This window comes from Asterias rubens, chromosome 16 (assembly GCF_902459465.1).
Source record: "Asterias rubens chromosome 16, eAstRub1.3, whole genome shotgun sequence".
In the NCBI taxonomy this organism is placed as follows: domain Eukaryota; kingdom Metazoa; phylum Echinodermata; class Asteroidea; order Forcipulatida; family Asteriidae; genus Asterias; species Asterias rubens.
The window spans coordinates 10001736-10023402 of NC_047077.1; the positions used below are offsets into that span (position 1 = coordinate 10001736).

General features: G+C 36.0%; 1 protein-coding gene across 1 annotated transcript; it reads left to right on the forward strand.

The window, feature by feature from the left end:
• Window positions 1–1711: 1711 nt before the first annotated feature.
• On the forward strand, window positions 1712–16591 carry LOC117301103. The gene is made up of 13 exons (XM_033784989.1): window positions 1712–1886; window positions 4041–4258; window positions 4466–4552; window positions 5384–5560; window positions 6674–6906; window positions 7602–7775; window positions 9049–9270; window positions 10546–10688; window positions 11145–11321; window positions 12516–12663; window positions 14028–14183; window positions 15560–15683; window positions 16322–16591. The coding sequence occupies exons 1-13, from the start codon at window positions 1712–1714 to the stop codon at window positions 16499–16501; spliced, it is 2214 nt and encodes a 737-aa protein (XP_033640880.1). The 3' UTR covers window positions 16502–16591.
• The last annotated feature ends 5076 nt before the right edge of the window (window positions 16592–21667 follow it).

The following is a 21667-nucleotide window of genomic DNA, read 5'->3' on the forward strand; positions in this document are numbered from 1 at the left end:
AATCAACCATCTGAATCAGACAACTTCCTAATGACAAGGGTGTTTCTTCTTGCATTATTGTCTCGCAACTTCGACGATCGATTGAGCTCAAATTTTCACAGGTGTGTTATTTTATGCATAGATTATGTTGAGATACACCAACTGTGAATGCTAGTCTTATACTATTACCAATAGTGTCCAGTGTCTTTAATGTTATTCATATTTGTTAAATTGTTGTGCAATATATTTTACCTTTTGGTCACTTAAGTGATGTAATAAAGTATCATTTGAAAAAGGATATTCTGTCCTTGAGAATTTGTACATTTAGCTGTTCTATTGCTTGTAGGGTCTTTTATGTTTTTATTTCACACGATTCTTACAGGGTAAGGAGTACATTGAAAACATCCGAGCGCCTTTAAATGGTATGGGTGTAGTTTTTGTAAACACAAAACACAAAGTCCACATATCATATAAATTCTAAAGATAATGGTAGAAGTCTTCCCTAATATTACTTGCTGAGGTGTTTTTTTTTTTTTAGAAATTAGCAAAACAATGTCACGAAAAAAGTTGTCGTCTTAGTATGTAAAACGGATAAACTAGTTATGGTTACCATAAACTGATTACTACGTTTTACATGGTAAAACAATTTTCGCCTCACGAGACGAATTTTGTTTCTTCACTTGTTTTAAATTTATCAAAAACGCGTTTTTCGTTGCTGATGCAGAGAAACTGCGATCTCAGACTTGAAATTAAGTCTAGTCGCGCAGTTGCGCGAAAACCGATGAAGTCAACTATACGGAAGCTTAAATTGCCATCATGTTACTCAGTTACAGATAATTTATCTCAGAAACACGGAATGTTTTCTTGGAAACACAGAAATCAATGATAATGTATCTTGGAAATACGGAATTCCAAAATAAGGTATCTTGGAAATACGGAATTCTAGCGCAAATGAAGTGAGCATGCATCCCCATGCATCGCTCAAAATAATTAAGGCACCTCGATGGTTTAGATTTCAAATCATCATACGCAACATTGCGCACTTTGTTTTGTTGTTGCTTTTGCGGTCGGCGGATTTTAAGTTTTATTTTGAATTGGTTGTTAATGTGGATTCACTGTAGTGTCATAGATGATGATTGTTTTTGGAACAAGAAATATTGTGCAAAAGTGTGGGTGGTAACTTTATAAATGAATTTGGGGCATTATTTTTTTTTTCTTTTTTTTCTTGAGCCACAGTGATCATCATCAGTCAGTGGCTAAACTTCCCGTATTATTATTAAAGTTGAGATTACCTGCCCGTGCGTTATGCAATAAAAATACACGTTAATTTGTATCATACCCTTTCACAGCTTCTTTTGACTCTAGTTCAGAAAGTGCAAGAATCCCATGGTTCATTGCGCCATTAAAACTTTTTGTCACGTGACTAAACTTTGGTTAGAAACAACGCAAGCGCAGTATGTCGTTCCAATGCTACTAGCCTGGTTCCTCAACGAACACCACACATACGGACACGGAAGTATATTCAGTAACCAGACCTCCACGGTAATTTCTTCGAAAACACCATTTTGACTGCATTATTTATGTTCCTTCCTGCTCGTCAAAAATCACCCCAAACTCTCATGTTTCGACGTTTGGAGAGTTTTCCCCACAGCCCAACCGGAGCTTAGGTACTACAGGTATTTCACATTCTTTTGTAGCGAAGAGAAGCTGCAAATTACGAGTGAAAATTACGATGACAAACCAGGGAGGTCATTCTGGTCCGGGTCACGGTGGGGGAGCTGGCCACCACCACCACCACGCTCCTCACGCAACGCATGCCCAGGTTCTCGCACAACACATGAATCAGCACGTCGCGCTCAGCAATGAGGTGACAAAGTTCTTGAAAGTGAATTTGAAGATACCAAAAGGTACGTGGCAGTCGCTTTTTAGCCTATAAATGTAATCGATTCAATTTGTTTTATTATTTATGCAGTATTTAGTCGGCCTAACATTAATTAATAATAATATAAATATGATTATGATTTGTTTGTAATATGTAATTTATTTTATTTGTATTAATTTAATTAAATAAAAATGACAATGTAATTTGTAGAGCAGTACTGGTACAGGTTTGTTTAATGTATTCAATTTTTTCATTTTTTTCATTTGAAGTTAAAGTTAAAGTTATCAAGGACAGGCTGACAGGTTTATTATTTTACTAAGCGGATAACTTTCCGTATGGCGCCAGCTACATTTTCACTCATTTTTTATTTTACAAAAAAGGATTGGGCCTATCTCATTCATTGAGGTAAATTAGCTACTACTGTACTAGGGAAAGTTTCTGTATGGCGCCACTACTTTTTTATTCGATATGAAATATAATATAGTAGCTAATTTACCTCAATCAATGAGATAGGCCCTATCCTTTTTTGTTAAATTAAACATTAGTGAAAATGTGGCTGGCGCCATACGGAAAGTTATCCAATTAGTAAAATATTAAACCTGTCAGCCTGTCCTTGATTACTTTAACTTTAATTTCAAATGAACAAATTAAAAAATAGACTTCTATCAAGACTTTATTTTCTCAATTGATTAGGCCAAACAAAATAAATGTTGTGTTTACGGTAACGGCCCGAAAAAATTCCAGGTAGGTAGGTAGGAAAATAATTTTATTTTGTAATTTTATTTTTATATTTAAGTTCTTGAATTTTGAGTTATTTGTTAATATTTTAAACCCGTTACCATTAATTTTACTACAGCCCTGATACTTCGGCTGGAAAAGTTTCCGTATGGCGCCACCACTTTTTCATTCGAAATAAAATAATATAGTATCTAATTTACCTGATTGATATATCCCTTTTTGTAAAAATGAGTGAAAAAGTGGTGGCGCCATACGGAAAGTTATCCCTTCGGCTTTTAAGGGGCACGGCAGTTTTGCCTTGACTTTTTGTAAAAATTTAGGGCACCAAGGCAATTTTCAAAAATTTGGAAGGGCATCACGGCAATCATAAAAAAGTTGCGAAGGGCACGACGGCAGTTTAAAAAAAAACCTCCGAGTTGCCTGCAAAAAATAGTTCTTCCAATTTTTCCATTTTTTAACTGTTACCCAATGAAAAAAGAAAGCATTCATCTAACTCAACAAAATAAACTACTTACAATACACAATAAATAATTTTTGTTCATACGTAATCCTACTATTGGTCATGCACGTTGTGTAGTTTTTCGTAGAGACGCTAAAATTCCCACGTAACTGCTCCATTTTGACACGATGTTGACAGAATAAATGCATGCGGTGCGCGACGACTATGCTGTACATGATGGTACATCACATGTACCAAGCATGGGGAAAACCACTATCCCAGCATGCACAGACACGTCGAGTCTTTGTCTCAAGGCGTTTAGAGTTGGTTCGCGTAATTTTACCACTAGAGGGCATTTAAACTCACGCTATCGCTGTTCCGAAACGCCCTCTAGCGTTCGATGTTTCGAGTATTTTTTTGTCGCACGCAAAGAACAACGACTAACGGGCCTGAAATCTGCTGTTGTGCCTTACGTGCGTGAAATTGGGGGTATATTTCTTTGCGTAAAAATTTACACAGACATCGGGACTTTTTGGCTTATTTTCGAACTTGGGCAACGTTGAATAGAATTTTTTTTCGGGAGGAAGGGCACGGCGGCAATGATGAGAAAAGGGCACGGCAATCATTGCCGTGAAAAATTGGGTTTTTGAAGGGCATTGCGGCAATCGGTAGGGGCAACGACGGCAATTGCCGTCGTTGCCGTCGTGGGTGAAGTATCAGGGCTGATACTAACCTTGTTCGACTCATCAAGTTTAAATAAACCCTCATCTTGGAAAGTGGTAAAATCTAAAAATTTATATGTTGTCATTTTAAATTTTACCAACACACAAAATATTTAGAAAAATGTTTTAGGTCGGCAATTCGGCCGCAAAAAATTCAGGTCGGTCGGGTTACCGTAAACACAACATTTATTTTGTTTGGCCTTAGTTATTGAGTGTGTCTTCATCATTAAAGAAATCGTAGTTTTTCTTAATGATTTCTTTTTAATTGTCGCACATGTAGCCCTTCCCTATGCTCCTGACCATATCCAGCAGCGCACCAGCACCACCTGTGTACCGGACACTGAATATGAATGGAACGAACAGTTCTCTAGACGTCAGCATCATCTATCAAAGGGCTTCTTCACCCCACAGCAAGTCACCTATGAACCTATCGGTGACGTTGTGCTTGAGTCACGACATTTGGTCTTCAAAGTCTTTGCAGATTGTTTGCCCAAAAAAGTAATTAGTCAAGTAATTTTGATCACCAGACATACTGAACACAACATTTTTTAAATGCACTTTAAAAGCCACTGCCAATGTCATTAGTTTTAATGCGCCCTATATAGCTATTAAATTCTGCATCATTTAATATTGTGTATGCTCGGAAAATATTACATAAAACGTCAATTTTGAATAAAAGGAATTTAAACTGAACTCACTCTACAGGTTCATACAGCAGCTTTCTTTGTTGGGAATAACAAGTTTGGATTCACACCACCAAAAACAGCTGATAAATCAGAGTTATCATCAAAGGTAATTTATTATTATAATTTGTTCAGTAATAGTTTTTTCTTTTCTTTTCTGGTTTGTATCCTATGCCCAGACCCTTTAAAGGCAGTGGACACTATTGGTAATTACTCAAAATAATTATCATCATAAAACCTAACTTGGTTACAAGTAATGGGGAGAGGTTGATGGTATAAAACAGGTTGATGGTAAGAAACAGCTCCCTCTGAAGTGACATAGTTTTCGAGAAAGAAGTAATTTTCCACGAATTTGATTTCGAGACCTCAAGTTTAGAATTTGAGGTCTCGAAATCAAGCATCAGAAAGCACACAACTTCGTGTGACAAGGGTGTTTTTTCTTTCACTATTATCTCGCAAATTCGACGACCGATTGAGCTCAAATTTTCACAGGTTTGTTATTTTATGCATATGTTGAGATACACCAACTGGAAGACTAGTCTTTGACAATTACCAATAGTGTCCACTGCCTTTAAAGACACTAGACACTATTGGTAATTGTCAAATACCAGTATCCTCACTTGTTGTTTGTATCTAAACATATGCATAAAATACATACCTGTGAAAATTTCGGCTCAATTGGTCGTCGAAGTTGCCAGATAACTATGAAAGAAAAAAACACCCTTGTCACATGAAGTTGTGCTTTCAGATGCTTGATTTCGAGACCTCAAAATCTAAATCTGAGGTCTCAAAATCAAGTTTGTGGGAAATTACTTCTTTCTCAAAACTCTGTCACTTCAGCGGAAGACGTTTCTCACTATGTATTTTACTATCATCCTCTCCCCATCACTCGTTACCAAGTTCCCTTTAGTATTGAGCTATATTCCTTTGTTTCTTTCAGCCTCGCACTCCTGGAGCAGGAGACAAATCATTGAGCGGGAGAGTATCCCAGTTGAATGAGGACGGAGTTTCCTCGGCAGGGTACACCTACATCAAAAAGTACCTCAAAGAATCGGAAAAGATCCTAGTGGCTGAGAGAGGAGGGCAGACGTTTGAAAAATGTGTCCAGAAGTTGGAGGTAAGATTATTTGTTTTTTTTATACCAAATCCAACGGCGCAAATAGCGCCATTAAATGAACTAGACAGTAGTTTTTTAATTATGGGTGTATGTTTCGACACACCTTTGTTTTGACACTGGCTCTGTTTTGACAACCTTGTGGTGTATTTTCCTTATCCTAACCCTACCTCTAAACCTAGCTAATGAATTACATGTTGTTTTTTCCCCGGAAGAACGGGTTGTCAGAAAATACGGGTGATCAGAATATAGAGCATTTATCAATTCAATTCAATTAAATAAAACAATTATTTGGGGTATTAAATGCCCTGACATGATAAAATACATTCTTGGTGTTTCATAATATTAACAGTGAGAGGTAAAAAAAGTACATGTAGGAAACATTATTAACCAAAAAAGGGCAAAACTCAGGATTGGGATGGCTTTTGTACCCTCTTGACAGGCCGCTTACACTGCATATAAGACTCATGCTCATATGGCTGGTTATCATTTAATATGAATTCGGAATTTTTTTATTTTCTTCAGGTAAAAAATCTTAATCTTGTTCTCTTGAACAAGTTGTTGATTCAAGTCAATGACTTTGACTCATCCAGACTTGAAGTAACACCTTTTTGTAACATGCGACTTGACTTGTGCAAAGTTGACTTGTGGTTTGAGTTGAGTAATTTTGACTTGTGACTTGTCTTGTGTAAATTTGACTTGAGGTTTGAGTTAAGTAACTTTGACTTGTGACTTGACTTGAGTAAATTTGACTTGACATTTCACTTGGGAAAATTGAATTGTCTCTTGATAAGAATATTCAACATTTGACTATGATATTAACAAAAATTCCTTTTAATACCTAAATGTTTGAAGAAAGGATCCTTGCCCTCTTTAATTCTGGATTTATTTTTTATTTATTTATTTATTATTATTTTTTTTTTAGAAGGATGGGGGGGGGGGGTACTGATATAAATGGTTAGATGCATCATTGTTTTAACAGGACTTGCAATAATTTACGTAGGTCCTGATTTCAAAACATTTTTGAAATCCACCTCTGCATTGTTTCCAGACTTTTGGATCCTTGAGTTGTTGGTGTAAAGCTCTAACATCATTCTACCGTACTTTATTTTACAGGACGCTAAAAAGCAGCACGAAAACACTGGTACCCAGCAGCATACAGTAACCTTCCGCCCTCCTGCCAACCTGCCTCAGGGAGACGCCATCTTGGCACTCTCTTCGTCTCAGTACAGTCAAGCGAGGGCAGCAAGTGGGATGTCCACCGAGTCCATGAAGAGTGACTCAAGCCTGAAGACAAAGTCTAAAACCCAACCCATTGATGAGACCGATGATGAAGACGAACTTCTTAGGTGAATAAAAGTCCCACCACCACAATCAACATCAACTCCTCCCCCCCCCCCAAAAAAAAAAAAAAAAAAAAAAGTAATAAATACAATTCGTATAACAATTCAATTCACATTAATTTCCAAACGAGCAGAAACTTGTAACTGTTAAAATTCTTTAACATTTAAAGAGTGAATGTGAATTAAATTAGGCTGTGCAATTGGTAGTGTCTCGGAGTTAATAACCTCAGCAGGGGGGACTTTACAATTGGCACATTTATGAAGAGGTTTTCAACTCTATCTAAACACTATGAAGCTTGGTTCTCAATAAAAAGTATCGAAACAAAGTCGAGGAGCGATTTGAACCAGGCCCCTCTGTGTTTATATTAATTGTTGGAAATTAAATGTTTGAAGCTTTGCATTGTGTGAACAATAGGAATAAATTATAAATAGTAGTAAACTTGCGATACAACCATTCTCTTTTGAAGGAGTTATTGCTCTGGAAAGAGCAGTTTCTTTTGTTCCTGAAGACGAGCAGAGTATACTATTCGAAACGTTGAAAACCGGCTCTTTTTTAGAGCCAACACTCCTTCAAAAGAGATTTATTACATGGCTGTACCCACAGGCTTAATTGCTTCTATCTAGTTTATTCCTAATTGACAAAAACCGATTCAGTGCACTTTTAATCCCATTCATCAATACTTTTTTCTGTTTAATGACAGACTGAATTTCCTCCGTAATTACAAAGCCATCACGGAGAAACTTCAAGCAGTCCATCGGGTGTTGAATGCACTGCACAATATGAAGACTAAAGATCTAAGATCGAGGGTGCCCCTCTCCCATGAGATGGTCAAGTTCCTCTACCGCCATGTTCCCTATGAAAGACCCGCTTACAGGTATGGGCAGTGTTACTCTCTTCTCTAAAAATAGGCATAATGTTTCAATTTGAGTATTATATAGAATAGTCACATGTCAATTCAACAATGCAATGTAATTATGCAATTCCTGTGTATAGTTTCTTTGTAGTTTTCAGCATTTAAAGCCATTGGACCCTTTCGGTTCAGAAAAAAAAAAAAAGTTCACAGATTTACAAATAACTTACAGGGTTTACAGAAGCCAATGGTGAAAGACTTCTCTTGAAATATTATTCCATGAAATGCTTTACTTTTTGAGAACACAGCAAAACAATATAAATTCTCGTTAACGAGAATTACGGATTTAGTTGAAACACATGTCATGATACGGCGAAATGCGCGGAAACAAGGGTGGGTTTTTCCGTTGTTTTCTCCCGACTCCGACGACCGATAGAGCCTAAATTTTCACAGGTTTGTTATTTGATATAGAAGTTGTGGTACACAAAGTGTGGGCCATGGACAACACTGTTTACCGAAAAGGTCCAACGGCTTTAAGGCATTTTGATCTTTTTGGCTTTTAAATTTGTAATTTTGAATAACTAGTTTTATAGTAATTTTTCAGATCTTTTTTTGTGTTTGTAATATTTTTAATGGTTTGATTTAGGCAACAGCCGGTCTAGCCCAATTTATGTAATTTTGATGTGGGTTAATTGGGTGATTTAATTCAAGTTTTGTTTTCCTATTGCTTTCTATTTTGCTGTAAAGTACTTTGAGAAATTTTTATTCATATTGCGCTATTAATCATGTTGTTATTATTATTATTACTGTAGTCTCGATTGAACCTTGTATCTTGCAGAGTAGTTTAAAGCATTTAGGATGTAGAAAGTAAAGCCTGTCTTTGATGATGTTTTTTTTCAATACTTCAGACTGGTCTGTGATTTTTCTTTTTCCCTGATTTTGGGATATATTCAATGAGATATTTCTTCCAACTTTTTGACCAACTTGCTTCAAGATTGAAATATTTTCCTGTCCCTCCCAGTTTGTCTAAAATTGAAGACATTCCTGCTTTCATTGCCTAGGTAGCAGCCAGTGTTTAGGCTCATCAGTTTCATTCTTTAGATAAACCCTCAACTACCTTTTTTTTAATTTTACTTTTGGGAGAGACTTTTGATTTGTTCAGACCTGACAACATGTGTATTTTAAAAGACTTGAGATATTTCATGAACGATTGTTCCCCTGGTCTCTCCCCTAAAACTTTCAAGTTTCAGTAGTAAGTGCTCCTCTGTCATCAGTAACACTTTTGTTTTATTTGTAGTCGACTAGCAAGGACCACTGGACGGCAGATGTCAGTAGCCGCCCCAATGGGACTGATCCAATCTTCAGACACTGTCAGCTCAAGTGACTTATATCCCACTGCTGCCACCAATATGAGCTCCAATAAGTGGACCTCCAAGTCCCACCTGAGCAACAAATCTAGTGTCATGTCAAAGCCAAATGAGTTGCCACCGCTGTCATCGACACCTGTGCAATGGAGAAAGTAAGAGCGAGTAGAGAACTCTGTTTTTATTGCCATCAATCATTCAATATTTACAACAGAAGGCACATAAACATACAGAAAGGTTTAAGATGACGTGCAAATGTTAAACGCATGCAAACACACAACAAAAAAGAAGGGAAAACAAAATGGAGTAGATATTTTCTTTATTCAAATCATGGAGGTAGAAATATCACGTTATTATTTCCAATCGAGAAATTTATTTTGGCCTTCCCATACAATTTTACAAAATTTACAATAAATTAAGTTTAACGATTACACAGTACGAAATACACCACAAGCCACATAATATTCTCTATATAAAAATATGAAAACAGAAAGTATGCATACACAAGATTGCTTTAAATTCCCAAAATTTTGTAAAATTTCTAACATAAAAAAGACGCTGTCGGTCTCTGTATTGCCTGAAAGAATCATCGCTGTGGAGAAAAATGAGTAATGGCATAAAGCTTAGTGTTAATCCTTAGTAAAAGACATTTACTCCCTGAACTTTTATATAGAGGGTGAGTTTCATCTGACAGAATCATTATAACTTTGTTCAGCATGAGAGATATATACATGTAATGGAGACTGTCAAACATTGATCCATCAGCACAAGCTACTTTAATACACTACTTACTTTATTAGGGGGTTATAAAAAGAAACGAAAAAAAAGCAGTCCTGGCAAAAACAATCTGGAAGTTCACGCCATGGCCTGTGTTGTCCTTGTCTTGGCCTTGATGCACTTTCAAGTTGAAGATATTCCTATGGAAGTGCACCTTTACAAAATGAAAATGGCCCTTGCCCTTTCCAAGATGAAATTCAAGGTCTGAGTTTATTTGGGGTAATTAATCAGTAGTGTAACAAGGGTTTTCCATAAAAAAAAAGTAATTGATCGCACACTCAAAACGGTAGAGCACAAACTTACATTTTGACAAACTTCTTTTTCTTGTGTACAATTTTGTGAAAGAATTATGTACATGTACTTAAATAAATATAGTAGCTTTCTTTGACAAGAATATTTAGCTAAGTTCAAACAATAAAACCCAATCAAATGAGCCAGTTATAACAATCCATAACGATCTGTCAAAATGAACCTAGTCAAATGAGCTTGCCCAGTTGAACCCAAATTTGCATTGTTGTCAAGGGTCAAGAAAGTTAATGATCTTTGAACAAAATTAAATTAGTAGAGTGAAATAACGTTATGGAAATTAACAAAGTCAATGGTGCCCTTTTCGTACTTCCAATCACTGATGATTATTTGTTTTTCTGTGGTAGATTTCGTCAGAATTTGCCCTCGTTGCATCACAAGCCGAGGCCATCGGACAAGGAACACAGACTGGAGACATGGGAAGACTTGTTAGCCGTCCCTACTAGCAATATGACTGGCAATCAACAGACACATAGATTCAGTGTCCAAGGTGAGCCTAATACTAATAGCTGTCTTTAGTCTGAAGTCATTGACTTTTGAGGTTGTGAGTGGTACTGAAAGAAATCGTTGGTTTCAACTCAACGTTTTTTGGAACTTTTCTTAAGAAGACATTCAGACCATACTGATCGAAATTTTGAGTTGAAACCAACTTTTCTTTTGAGAACCGGCCACCCCACCTCATTTAGACTAGTCATAACATGGTGTTCCCGCAAACAATCCCATATGGTGTTTCCAACAAAACGTCCAAAAAATGTTTCCAAAACAAAATTTATAGAGCGCCTAATGTGAGGGCCTCAAGGTGCTTTAGATGAGCAAAACAGAAGTGCTAGCTCTACCTTAATTGTTTGTATCCATTTGAAAGGAAATGTTATTCATTCTATTATAGTTGGGTGACAATGGTATACATGTATAAATTGAATCTTCTGTTGTATAAACTAACTCGCAGGCCCAGGTCACATCACTCCACACTCATTTGGCTTTAATAAGTGGCCCAACGTTCAACATCGTCACCATCCTGACCCTCACCACCATCATTCTCACCACCCTCCTCACCATCACCACCATCAGACAACAAGTAGACAACCCTATTGGATGACTGCAGCAGTTTCAAGTGCAGACAAAGGTAATCTCCAAGTCCAACATACAGTGCTTCCATCTGTACTGGTGGGCCCACCTGATTTGTTTGTGCAAAACCTTATATGAAAGCGTTTAACTTTAAAAACGGCCAAAAATCAAACCTAGCATCTTTGAAATGTGTTGGTACTTTTTGTAAATCAAGTTTGGGGCCATAAAATAAAATGAATCCCTATTCACTGTGGATGAAGATGTAACATATATATTTTACCTGTAGAAGTTTTAGCTTAATTTTTAGAAGAAAAAGTGAAAATCAAAGAGCAATGTTTTCATGAGAGGATTATTGTTTGAGCGAAATTGTTTTACTCATTTCTAAAAAAAATAAAGCACCTCAGCAAGTAATATTTTGAGGGAAGCTTTCTACCATCACTGTCTTCAAACCTTGTTAGTTTTATGTTAATCTGTGAATGTTTGTTTTTTTGTGTCCTACAAAGAGTACCCACCAAACCCTTTAAAGCCATTGGACACTTTCAGTAAACAGTATTGTCCAAGACCCACACTTTGTGTATCACAACTTATATATAAATTAAAAATTTTGTGAAAATTAAGGCTCAATTGGTCATCGGAGTCGGGAGAAAATAACGGGAAAACCAACCCTTGTTTCAGCACGTTTCACCGTGTCATGACATGTGTTTAAAATAAATTCGTAATTCTTGATATCGAGAATTTATATTGTTTTAATGTGTTCTCAAAAAGTAAAGCGTTTCAAGGAATAATATTTCAAGAGAAGTCTTTCACCATTACCTTCTGTAAACCCTGTAAGTTGTAAATCTGTGAACTTTTAATTTTTTTTCTGTTCCGAAAGTGTCCAATGGCTTTGAAAGGATTGTGGTACTTTTTGTGACACAAAACACTGTGTCCACAGATATATACATTAAACTTACACAGTTTGAAGATAATGATATTAGTATAGTAGGCTGCTCTTAAAATATTGCTTGCTGGGGTGCTGTAGGTTTTGAAAAATTAGTAAAACAGGCTCACGAAAATTATGTTTTACATGCTAAAACAGTTTTCGTCTCACTGAAACGACAATTCTTTTAGCTTTCTACATTCATTATCTTAAAACCGTGAAAGTTTAATACAAATCTGTTGACATTGTGTTTTGTGTCCTAAAACAATCATCATTGAACAAACTCTACAAAAATGCATTATTGAGATGTTGACCCTCCTCTCTAAAACACAGTGAAGAGGATGGCCCAGTCGTCAGGCAGCGGTTCTCAGATGGAGTCTCAGGATCCAGAGAGGACGTTAGAGACACTTAAAGAGAACTTCCAAGAGGTGCAGGAGAAGATGGCTAGAGAGGCAGTCACAGATATCGAGAGGATGGAGAGGTAAGGAAATACACACATTAGAAACACCCTCACATCTCTTTAAGACACTGGACACTATTAGTAATTGTCAAAGACCAGTCTTCTCACTTAATAGTGTATCTCAACATATGCATAAAATAACTAACTTGTGAAAACTTGAGCTCATTTGGTCGTCGAAGTTGCGAGATAATAATGAAAGAAAAAACACCCTTGTCACACAAAGTTTTGTGCTTTCAGATATTTGATTTCGAGACCTCAAAATATAATTCTGAGGTCTCGTGGAAAATTACTTCATTCTCGAAAACTACGTTACTTCAGAGGGAGCCAGTTCTCACAATGTTTTATGCTATCAACCTCTTCCCATTACTCGTTAACAAGTGAGGTTTCATGCTAAGAATTATTTTGAGTAGTTACCAATAGTGTCCACTACATGTACCTCTAATAATAGTATAACAATAATAACTTAAAGGTATTGGGGCCTATATCACGAAGAGTTAAGATTGATCTCAACTGCAAAAATCAATCCTCGCTATTAGCAAAATGTGATGTCACAATACAAATCACTATGGTAATGCTGACAATTTGTTTTGCGTTGAGTTTAAATGCTATCTGAAATCGAGCCCTGGACACTTTTAGTAATATCTTAAATATATATTAGCATAAAACTTACTTGCTAACGAGCAAAGGAGAGCTATTGATAGTATAACACATTGTGAAGTAACGTAGTTATTTGAGAAAGAGATCATTTCTCACTCAAACAATAAAAGACTTCAGCTGAAGCCTTTCATAAGGCATCTGGAAGCACAAAATGTAATGTCACAAGGATGTTTTTTCCTTCAATATTCTCTCATGTAAAGTTGATGACCAATTGAGCCCAATTTTTCACAGTATTGTTAATTGTATGCATATGTTGGGAAACACCAAGTGAGAACACAGGTCTTTGACAATTACCTAATGTGTCCAGTGCCTTTAAAGATGGTTATTTATTTTTCTTCTTAATTGTATTTATTGACCTATCAGGTTACACATTTATTAAATTAAGTTATTAATATAAACAATGTCACATAACAAATTGTGCTTGTTTAGTTTGAAAACTTATGATTGTTACTATTTTTTGTATACATGTACTCTTCTATAGATGCTATACCTTTTCAAGCTTAGACTTATTGTCTGCCCTCCCCATACTACAAAAATGTATTACTAAGTTCCGATAGGTAGTTTTCCCTACCGCCTATTTCTAAGTAATAGTACATAAAATAATCCTGAAACCACACTTTCTGTTGAAGAAGCTCCATGAAATGTTTGGCCCAGATTAAATTGTTTTTTTCAAAAGCATAAATTTGTACTCAGACGAAAAATTTACAATTCAAAATGTGTGTGCGTAGAGAGCGCTGCAGAACTTTCCGTCAGAAGTTCTACGCTGCCAATGAGCATCCAGTGATGGAACTGGCTGTCAAACACATGCGTGAAGCTCCTCAGATCAGCCGACAACTTGCCATGGCTGAAGACAGCGACTTGAAAGAAATTAAGCCTTCAAAATGGTGAGTAGATAGATCACTATTTTGCAGCTCAATCAATTTGTGTTTGAAAAGATGAATGCTCGGTTGAATCAGCATTGAACAATGAAAAAGTGTTTAATTCAATGGAACCATTTAATACTCCTAGTGAAGAGCATCTAATTTCATTAGGCCGAGAGCCTCATTAAATTTTGTAAAAGCCAGCAGCAGGAACTGGTCCAACCATTTAATTTCATTAAGTGGTAAAATAGTTAGTAGAAATTCCTCGTTTTTAGATTCAAAAAGTTCTTGAATGTAATCATTTTAATTATATTTAGATTATTTTCTTATTTTGCAACATGTGTTTACACCTGTAATGCTGATTTGTTGTTGTTAACCTGCTAGATGGAGGTTATTTTGACTGCTTTTTTAGTGCTTCGTTGATTTGTATATTAGTGTAATTTATTGGTTGTTATCAACTCCAATGTTGTTTTGTTTAATTTTTAATAATTTCTGTTGTGGATCTTAGGGTAACTTTTTTCAGGATGCTTATATTTTAGGTGGTTTTAACTGTGGTTGATTGCTTATATATCCCTATACTTTTTCCTTTATTGTTGTAATGATCACATTTGGGGATTTTAGTTTTGACTTTTTCATACTTTCATAATGATAATAATAAAAATTTATTTATACTGCGCCAATTCCAGGCAAACCTGTTCGAAGGCGCATGACAATGAACGATAAATGTATTAAACCATTAAACCATCTAGGAATAAAACAATAAAATATAAAAGTACACAAATAATTTTTGTGGTTAAATGTTACAGGCCCCTAGTTTTTCTAATTTTATTGTAAAGCGCCTGGGAGCATTTTTACAATGGATTTGGCGCTATAGGCCTATAGTTGTGTTTTATTGTTGTTATCACTATGGTTTGTCAGTACCATTGTGGCATTGGTTGTTTACCAATTGTCAGTTTGTGTGACTTGCATTTTTCTTGGCCATCTTATCATGAGTTGTTTGTTGCGTATTTACAGTCCTTTTTACCTTTATGACGCCTTCATTAATTGCAATTGGTCTTTTGCTGCTTTATTATGTGTTACTTAGACTTCATTTTTTGCTCCATACACCCATTCTCCATTTCAGTCTTTATTTATAAACTAGACATCCTATCATTTTGGCCGAATAAACAATAATAATATTAATAGTTATTATATTAAAGTATATGTCATATTAAATGCCTAAATTAAGCAGATTTACGATAACAAAATTTAATGCATTATAGCTAAAAAAGAAACCCTAGTTGGCGTGGATAAGGGGAAAATGCATAAATTTGAATATTGTTTGAAATTGAATAAATTTTTGATGAAATTGACAGGGAAAACCTCTGTTTTAAACATTTATGTTGACTTCAAATGTTCAGGTATATTGACTTGAAGGCAGAAGCTGTCAACATTGCTGGTCCAGATGACCACATCATCCACGACCTACTACAGAAACTTGTAAGATGGTCCCTCGAAGATGCCAAGTCCGTCCCTAACGCAAAGGTAAGTGTTCACCAAGACGAAGTATACTACCTAGTTCTTAATATCCAGTTGGTAAGTAAATTGTCAATGCTTTGATGAACACAAAAAAACCTGGCATCCATCACCCATCACCCATCCAGCTTTACCGACACATCAATGCCTTCATGTGATGCTCTTCCAAACCATGATCCATTAATAACTAACGTGATACACCCACATCTTAGGTCTTTTTTCTCAACCTTACACCCATTGCGTCCCCATCTCACTCCTTCCTCCCTTTTATAGTGCCTTACCCAATTCACCCCATCTCACACCCCTTCATCACGCCTTACCCAGTGTACCCCATCTCACAGGCTCCTTTCCAACCCCCTACAGCGCCTTCCCAATGCACCCCATCTCACCCCTTTTTGGAAGCGCCTCACCCAACCTCACTCCTTCCACCCGTTTATACATGTAGCGCTCTACCCAATGCATGCAGCACACCCTCCCCTTGTATGACCTCAACCAAATGTACCCTATCTCACCACCACCCCCCCTTTATATATCCCTTACTCTCTCCATCTCACTCCTTTTCACCCCCACATAGCACCCTACCCACCCAATGCACCCCATCTCACACCTTTCCTCCCCTTCTCGCACCTCTTCCCACCCCTTATAAGGAGAAGCTTTGCCTCTTGGTGATGTCAATGCCAGCCAGTGAGCTCCTAACCATTGCTATGCAGCAGGCTGTCCAGTTTGTCTTAGATCATATCTTGTGGGCATCTCATAACAGTTTCTCTCAGTGGCTGCATCATCGCAAGATACCTCTCATAACTCAGACTGTAGCCACTATCCATTAAAAATAGCAAAACTATAGTATTATTATAGGTTTTCGCGGTCAAATTCAGTAAATGAGCAGCCAATTTCATTTTCATGCGTTCGAATTGAAGCTGTTTTGCCTCTCCAGTTGTTACTGCGTTTCAATTTCAAAATTCCGCCATTCAATTTCGTTTTGAGTCAAGCCAAATTCCTTTAGCACTCTGTTCAATTTAGCGTACTGACATTCTTTTTCGTGACACACGCCTCAAGAAGCGTCTGCGAATTTGAATGCTACTTTGATGAATTGTTAAATTGAATGATTATTTTGTTAAATTGAATGAGGCAACATTACATTTGACTAATCGAAAAACAAAATCGAATTACCCATTGCAGTAGCATTCGATTTCGCGCGGAATAGAATAGCTTGGTGGTTAAATTGGCTGCTCATTTGCCTAAATTGACCGAGAAAACCTAAAGGACTGTAATAACTAGTTTTTATTTCATAGCGCATTTCAAAAAAGCGTCTCAATGTGTTTTACGGTACATTCATTACATCAGTGCCCTGCCGTCGATTTCACCAAACTCTTCCTAACTTGGGATTAATCTTAGGACTTCTGAAGATGTTAGGATGCATTGAGCCCATTCTAAGTTATAGGTTGAGTTACTCGTCCTAACTCAAGATAGGATTAATCCTGTGTTTCTTGAAAATCGGCTGCTGGTTATTGGGACCAATAACATTCCTTTAATCTTTCTCAGCTTTTTCTTTCTAACATTCCATTAAAAGTACACATCCCTCAAATTTAACATCGGATAGCAGGCCCTAGGCTTGTGATTTTTCAATGACTAAAAGTACCTCACTGTTAATGTAAAAAAAAAAAAGGAAACAATGTTTAAAGGAGCGTTTCAGAATTGGTAAGAAACAAAAATCGTGAAGATCACAGATTTACATAAAACTTACCCGCTCTAATGATGATGATAGTGGAGACCACCCCTTAAATTATTTCTGCCTGAAATGTCATATTGGATGACAAATAAATAATCTAACTTCTCGTTTGGAGTTTATTGCTCATTGAGCATTTTATACATTTTTTTTTGGCCTCGACGCAATGCAAAATTTGTAATAAGTTTTTCTCTATTCTCTTGTGACCCAGATGGCCGTTCGATCTCAAACTTCTACAGGTTTGTCAGTTTATGTATATGGTGGATTACATAAAGTGCTTACACTGCCAGCAAATGTTTTGTTTGCAAAAACTAATTCTGTAATGTTCCTTTAATGTTGACTTTGAGTCTGGGTAATATCTTTCTTTAATATTGCTGTCTATTTAAGTACAAAGTATCTTTAATTTTTAAGAAAAAAGTTATAAAATATTCTCTCATATCAGTGCTTGTTCAAATGAAACAGTTTACTTGTTCATTTTAAGGTGTGTAGAAAGTTCTCTCTCATTAAGTTTTTAAACAAAATACGGATCAAGTAAATACTGCTAAATACAAGCCTTGCTGTCTTGCAGATTTTTCCTGTAAAAAAGAGCATTGCTTTTTAAGCAATAATTTTCTGTGAAAAAAAAGGGACAAACTGTTGAAATAAAGTTATCAAGGATACAAGATTACGGTGGGTTCTCATTTGTTTTAATTATAATTTCAATTTATTTCATCATTCAAGATTATACACACTATACCAAGTTAAGTTCACTGACCAACCCATTTTAGAAAAAAAAGTAATAATAATAGCTATTAGTTTCAAAGACTTCATTCCATCATTATTATTAAACACAATGAGCATTGGTTATTGAAGAGAGAAAAACAATTTTTTAAAGTAAAAACTTGTCAAACATTCAGAGAGAAAAAAAAAACTGATCAGGAAACTGTTTTCCAGTGTTTACAGTTCAATGTTGTTTCAGATTTTACACTGGATGGGAAGCCAATACCTATGATTTTGGCGTTGGGCCTGTAAACTCACAAATTGACAAGTCCAGCAGTCTCATGTTTTAAAGGCAGTGGACATTAATTACTGGTAATTACTCGAACAAATTACTAGCATAAACCTTACTTTGTAACAAGTAATGGGGAGAGGTTTTTAATATAAAATAATTGTGAGAAACGGCTCCCTCTGAAGTGACATAGTTTTCGAGAAAGAAGTAATTTTCCACGATTTTGATTTTGAGACCTCAGATTTAGAATTGAAATCAAGCATCTGAAAGCACACAACTTCGTGTGACAAGGGTGTTTTTTCTTTCATATTTATCTCACAACTCTGACGACCAATCAAGCTCAAATTTTCACAGGTGTTTTATATTATGCATATCTTGAGATACACCAAGTGAGAAGACTGGTCTTTGACAATTACCGATAGTGTCCAGTGTCTTTAAATGAATAATCACACTTAACAGGTGCAATATTGTTTTGTGGTTTGTTTTGGTTGCGAGCTAAAGTCTAATGGTTTGAGCACTGCATGCTTTCACTAAAGTGATTTAATATAGTTTTCGATCCATGCACCCTTGCAAATTGCCATGCAACCACTGGATGCACATATTTATTTGTCGACCCCCATAAATTGAGGACTTCTCGTTAAAATTGTTCTTCCATTGTTTGGACTCGGATTTCTTTTAGCGACATCTTCATTGGTTTTGTATATGAAAGCAACATGAGGACATCATGAATAGGCCTGCTGTCAAAATATCCATTTATTATCACATTGGTAAAGCAAGCCTTGAATTACACATAGGCCACAGAGCCAATGGCCTACGTTGCCCCTGGTCTTGGCCTTGGTGCCCCTTCAAGAGGTTCCCATTGACTAATAGATTTTCCAATGGAAGTGCCCTTTAAAAAAAAAAAAAAGAAAAAAAAAGTGGCCTTTACCCTTTTAAAGATACAAGCCTGATACATATACTTCACGGAGGCAATGGAGGTGATTGCCTCCATGCCCCTTGGGCATTGCCTTGGGGCCCTTGAAATGCTCCAGTAGAAATGTACAATTTCCTAATATTGTGCCTATTATTACCATCGAGAAAATTCCTTGGTGCCTTTTGCCCTTTCAGAAACGAACCACACAGGCGCGGCTATAGGCTTGTTGTATTATTTAAGCCTATACCAAATTTCTACATTGCAAAATAGGTTAAAACATCATGAAGAACAAACTAATATTTACTTCAGCCAATCGGTCAGTCAATGCATACAAATACATTTGTAGACAAGAAAACAAGTTCTGCACAGAATACATTTGGTACATTGCAATACAATCTTAAAGACATGGTTGAGTTCTGGTTTCAACTTCAAAGACCTGTGTCAAGCAGATTGCTATTACAGAAAAATGAGCTGGAAAACCAGGCAAACAAAAAGTAGAGGCGACATACATGTAGTAAAACGGCTGGTAACCTTTTTATGGTTTAAGCAAAATTATTGTGAAAAAGAGCTGATCTAAAGTACAAGTCTTCAGGAGAAAATAAACTGGTATTTTTAAAGTAAACAATATTATGTTAATTGGTACATATATAGTAACTGAGCAGTTTTTGACCCGAGATCTGAAATGCTGAAGAAATTGTTGGCAAAAAAATCTTCTTGGTATCGAGCAATGGAGAGCTGTTGATGGTTTAAAAACATTGTGAGAAACGGCTCCCTCTTTAAAGTAACATAGTTTTTGAGAAAGAATTAATTTCTCGTTTAAGTATTTGAATTGAATTTGCGACCTCAACTGAGGTCTTGAATTGAAGTATATGAAAGCACACAACTTGTGCGACAAGGGTATTTTTTCCCCCATTAAAAGTTTAATGTAAATCTGTGGACATTTTGAAAAAAGTAATTGAATCCTTTAAAGGCCAGTCTCATAAGGCCTGCTTCTAAAGGCAGAAAAAATATCCTAAAGAATTTCTGCACGACAAATAAGCAGGGAACCAATCACAACTGTGCAAAGGACATTGTATTTCGGTTGGTAACAGTTGCAGTATACAAAATCATTTTTTTTTCTTTTAGAAGTAAATTTGCGTGTTTTTCAAAGACTTTTTAGGCAGGAAATTGGGCCTAGTTCATTGCTCAGTAAGGAATCTAATGTGTTTCAATTTGATTATCAGATGCCATTTAAAATGGAACCAAATTATTCCTAGGTTTAAGACTCTTGTTTGAATACTGTAGTTGCGTATGAAAAAAAAAAAAACACGCTTGGTGTTTCAATTATACATAAAAGCACATAGGCATGAAGCATACAAAAGCTGCCATCAAATATTACACTCCAAGTAATGTTGACAAAAACTGGTACAGGATGCATTTATAATATTGACCAACAATGGATTGGTTAATAATAAGAAAACTTTTAATTCTTCACAATTTCAACTAAAATCTTGGTGTGTATTTTGTTTGATTACTTTAATTTGAAATTGACAATACTATCTTCCTGGTTTTTCTGTCCCAAGTCCATCAAAAGATTGACCTACATGTAGTTCAGAATGTGAATCATAAGCATTTAACGACAATGACATCTGGGCCCCAAATCCATTTAAAGCCATTGGACCCTTTCGGTACAGAAAACAAAAAAAGTTCACAGATTTACAAATAACTTACAGGGTTTAAAGAAGGTAGTGGTGAAAGACTTCTCTTGAAATATTATTCCATGAAATGCTTTACTTTTTGAGAAAACAGTAAAACAATATCAATTCTCGATAGCGAGAATTACGGATTTATTTTAAACACATGTCATGACGCGCGGATATAAGGGTGGGTTTTCCCCCTGACTCCGATGACCGATTGAGCCTAAATTTTCACAGGTTTGTTATTTGATATAGAAGTTGTGATACACAAAGTGTGGGCCTTGGACAATACTGTTTACCAAAGGGTCCAATGGCTTTAAGGGAGCTCAAAAGATTTGTTGGCATATAAATAACTTGCGATGTACTGTCAGTAATGTTTCTCAGATTAAAATTTTGAGGGATAAAAACGGATAAATGTTTTTAAAAATGTGATTCTGATAACTGATTCTCAGCATGCTTTATTCTATTGAAAGGTAATGAACTACTAACCAAGTACGTTTTTATTGCCATTAATCCTAAAGGTAAAGTAATTGCCAAATGTACTTCAAATTATGTTAATTCTTCTGATTCAAAAATTTTCCGCACTCTGCAAGTTGATGCGGTGCAGTTGTATGTTGTTACACATTGAAAACCAATTCAATGTGCTAGACTGAATCACATCACTAAGTAATCAATGACTCGTTTACTCAA

Bases quoted from the DNA above. Each gene is read 5' to 3' on its own strand.
- LOC117301103 (XM_033784989.1), top strand. From the start codon at position 1,712: ATGACAAACCAGGGAGGTCATTCTGGTCCGGGTCACGGTGGGGGAGCT. The intron at 4,259-4,465 runs GTAATTAGTCAA...CTCACTCTACAG, and splicing joins CAGATTGTTTGCCCAAAAAA to GTTCATACAGCAGCTTTCTT. The intron at 5,561-6,673 runs GTAAGATTATTT...TTTATTTTACAG, and splicing joins AATGTGTCCAGAAGTTGGAG to GACGCTAAAAAGCAGCACGA.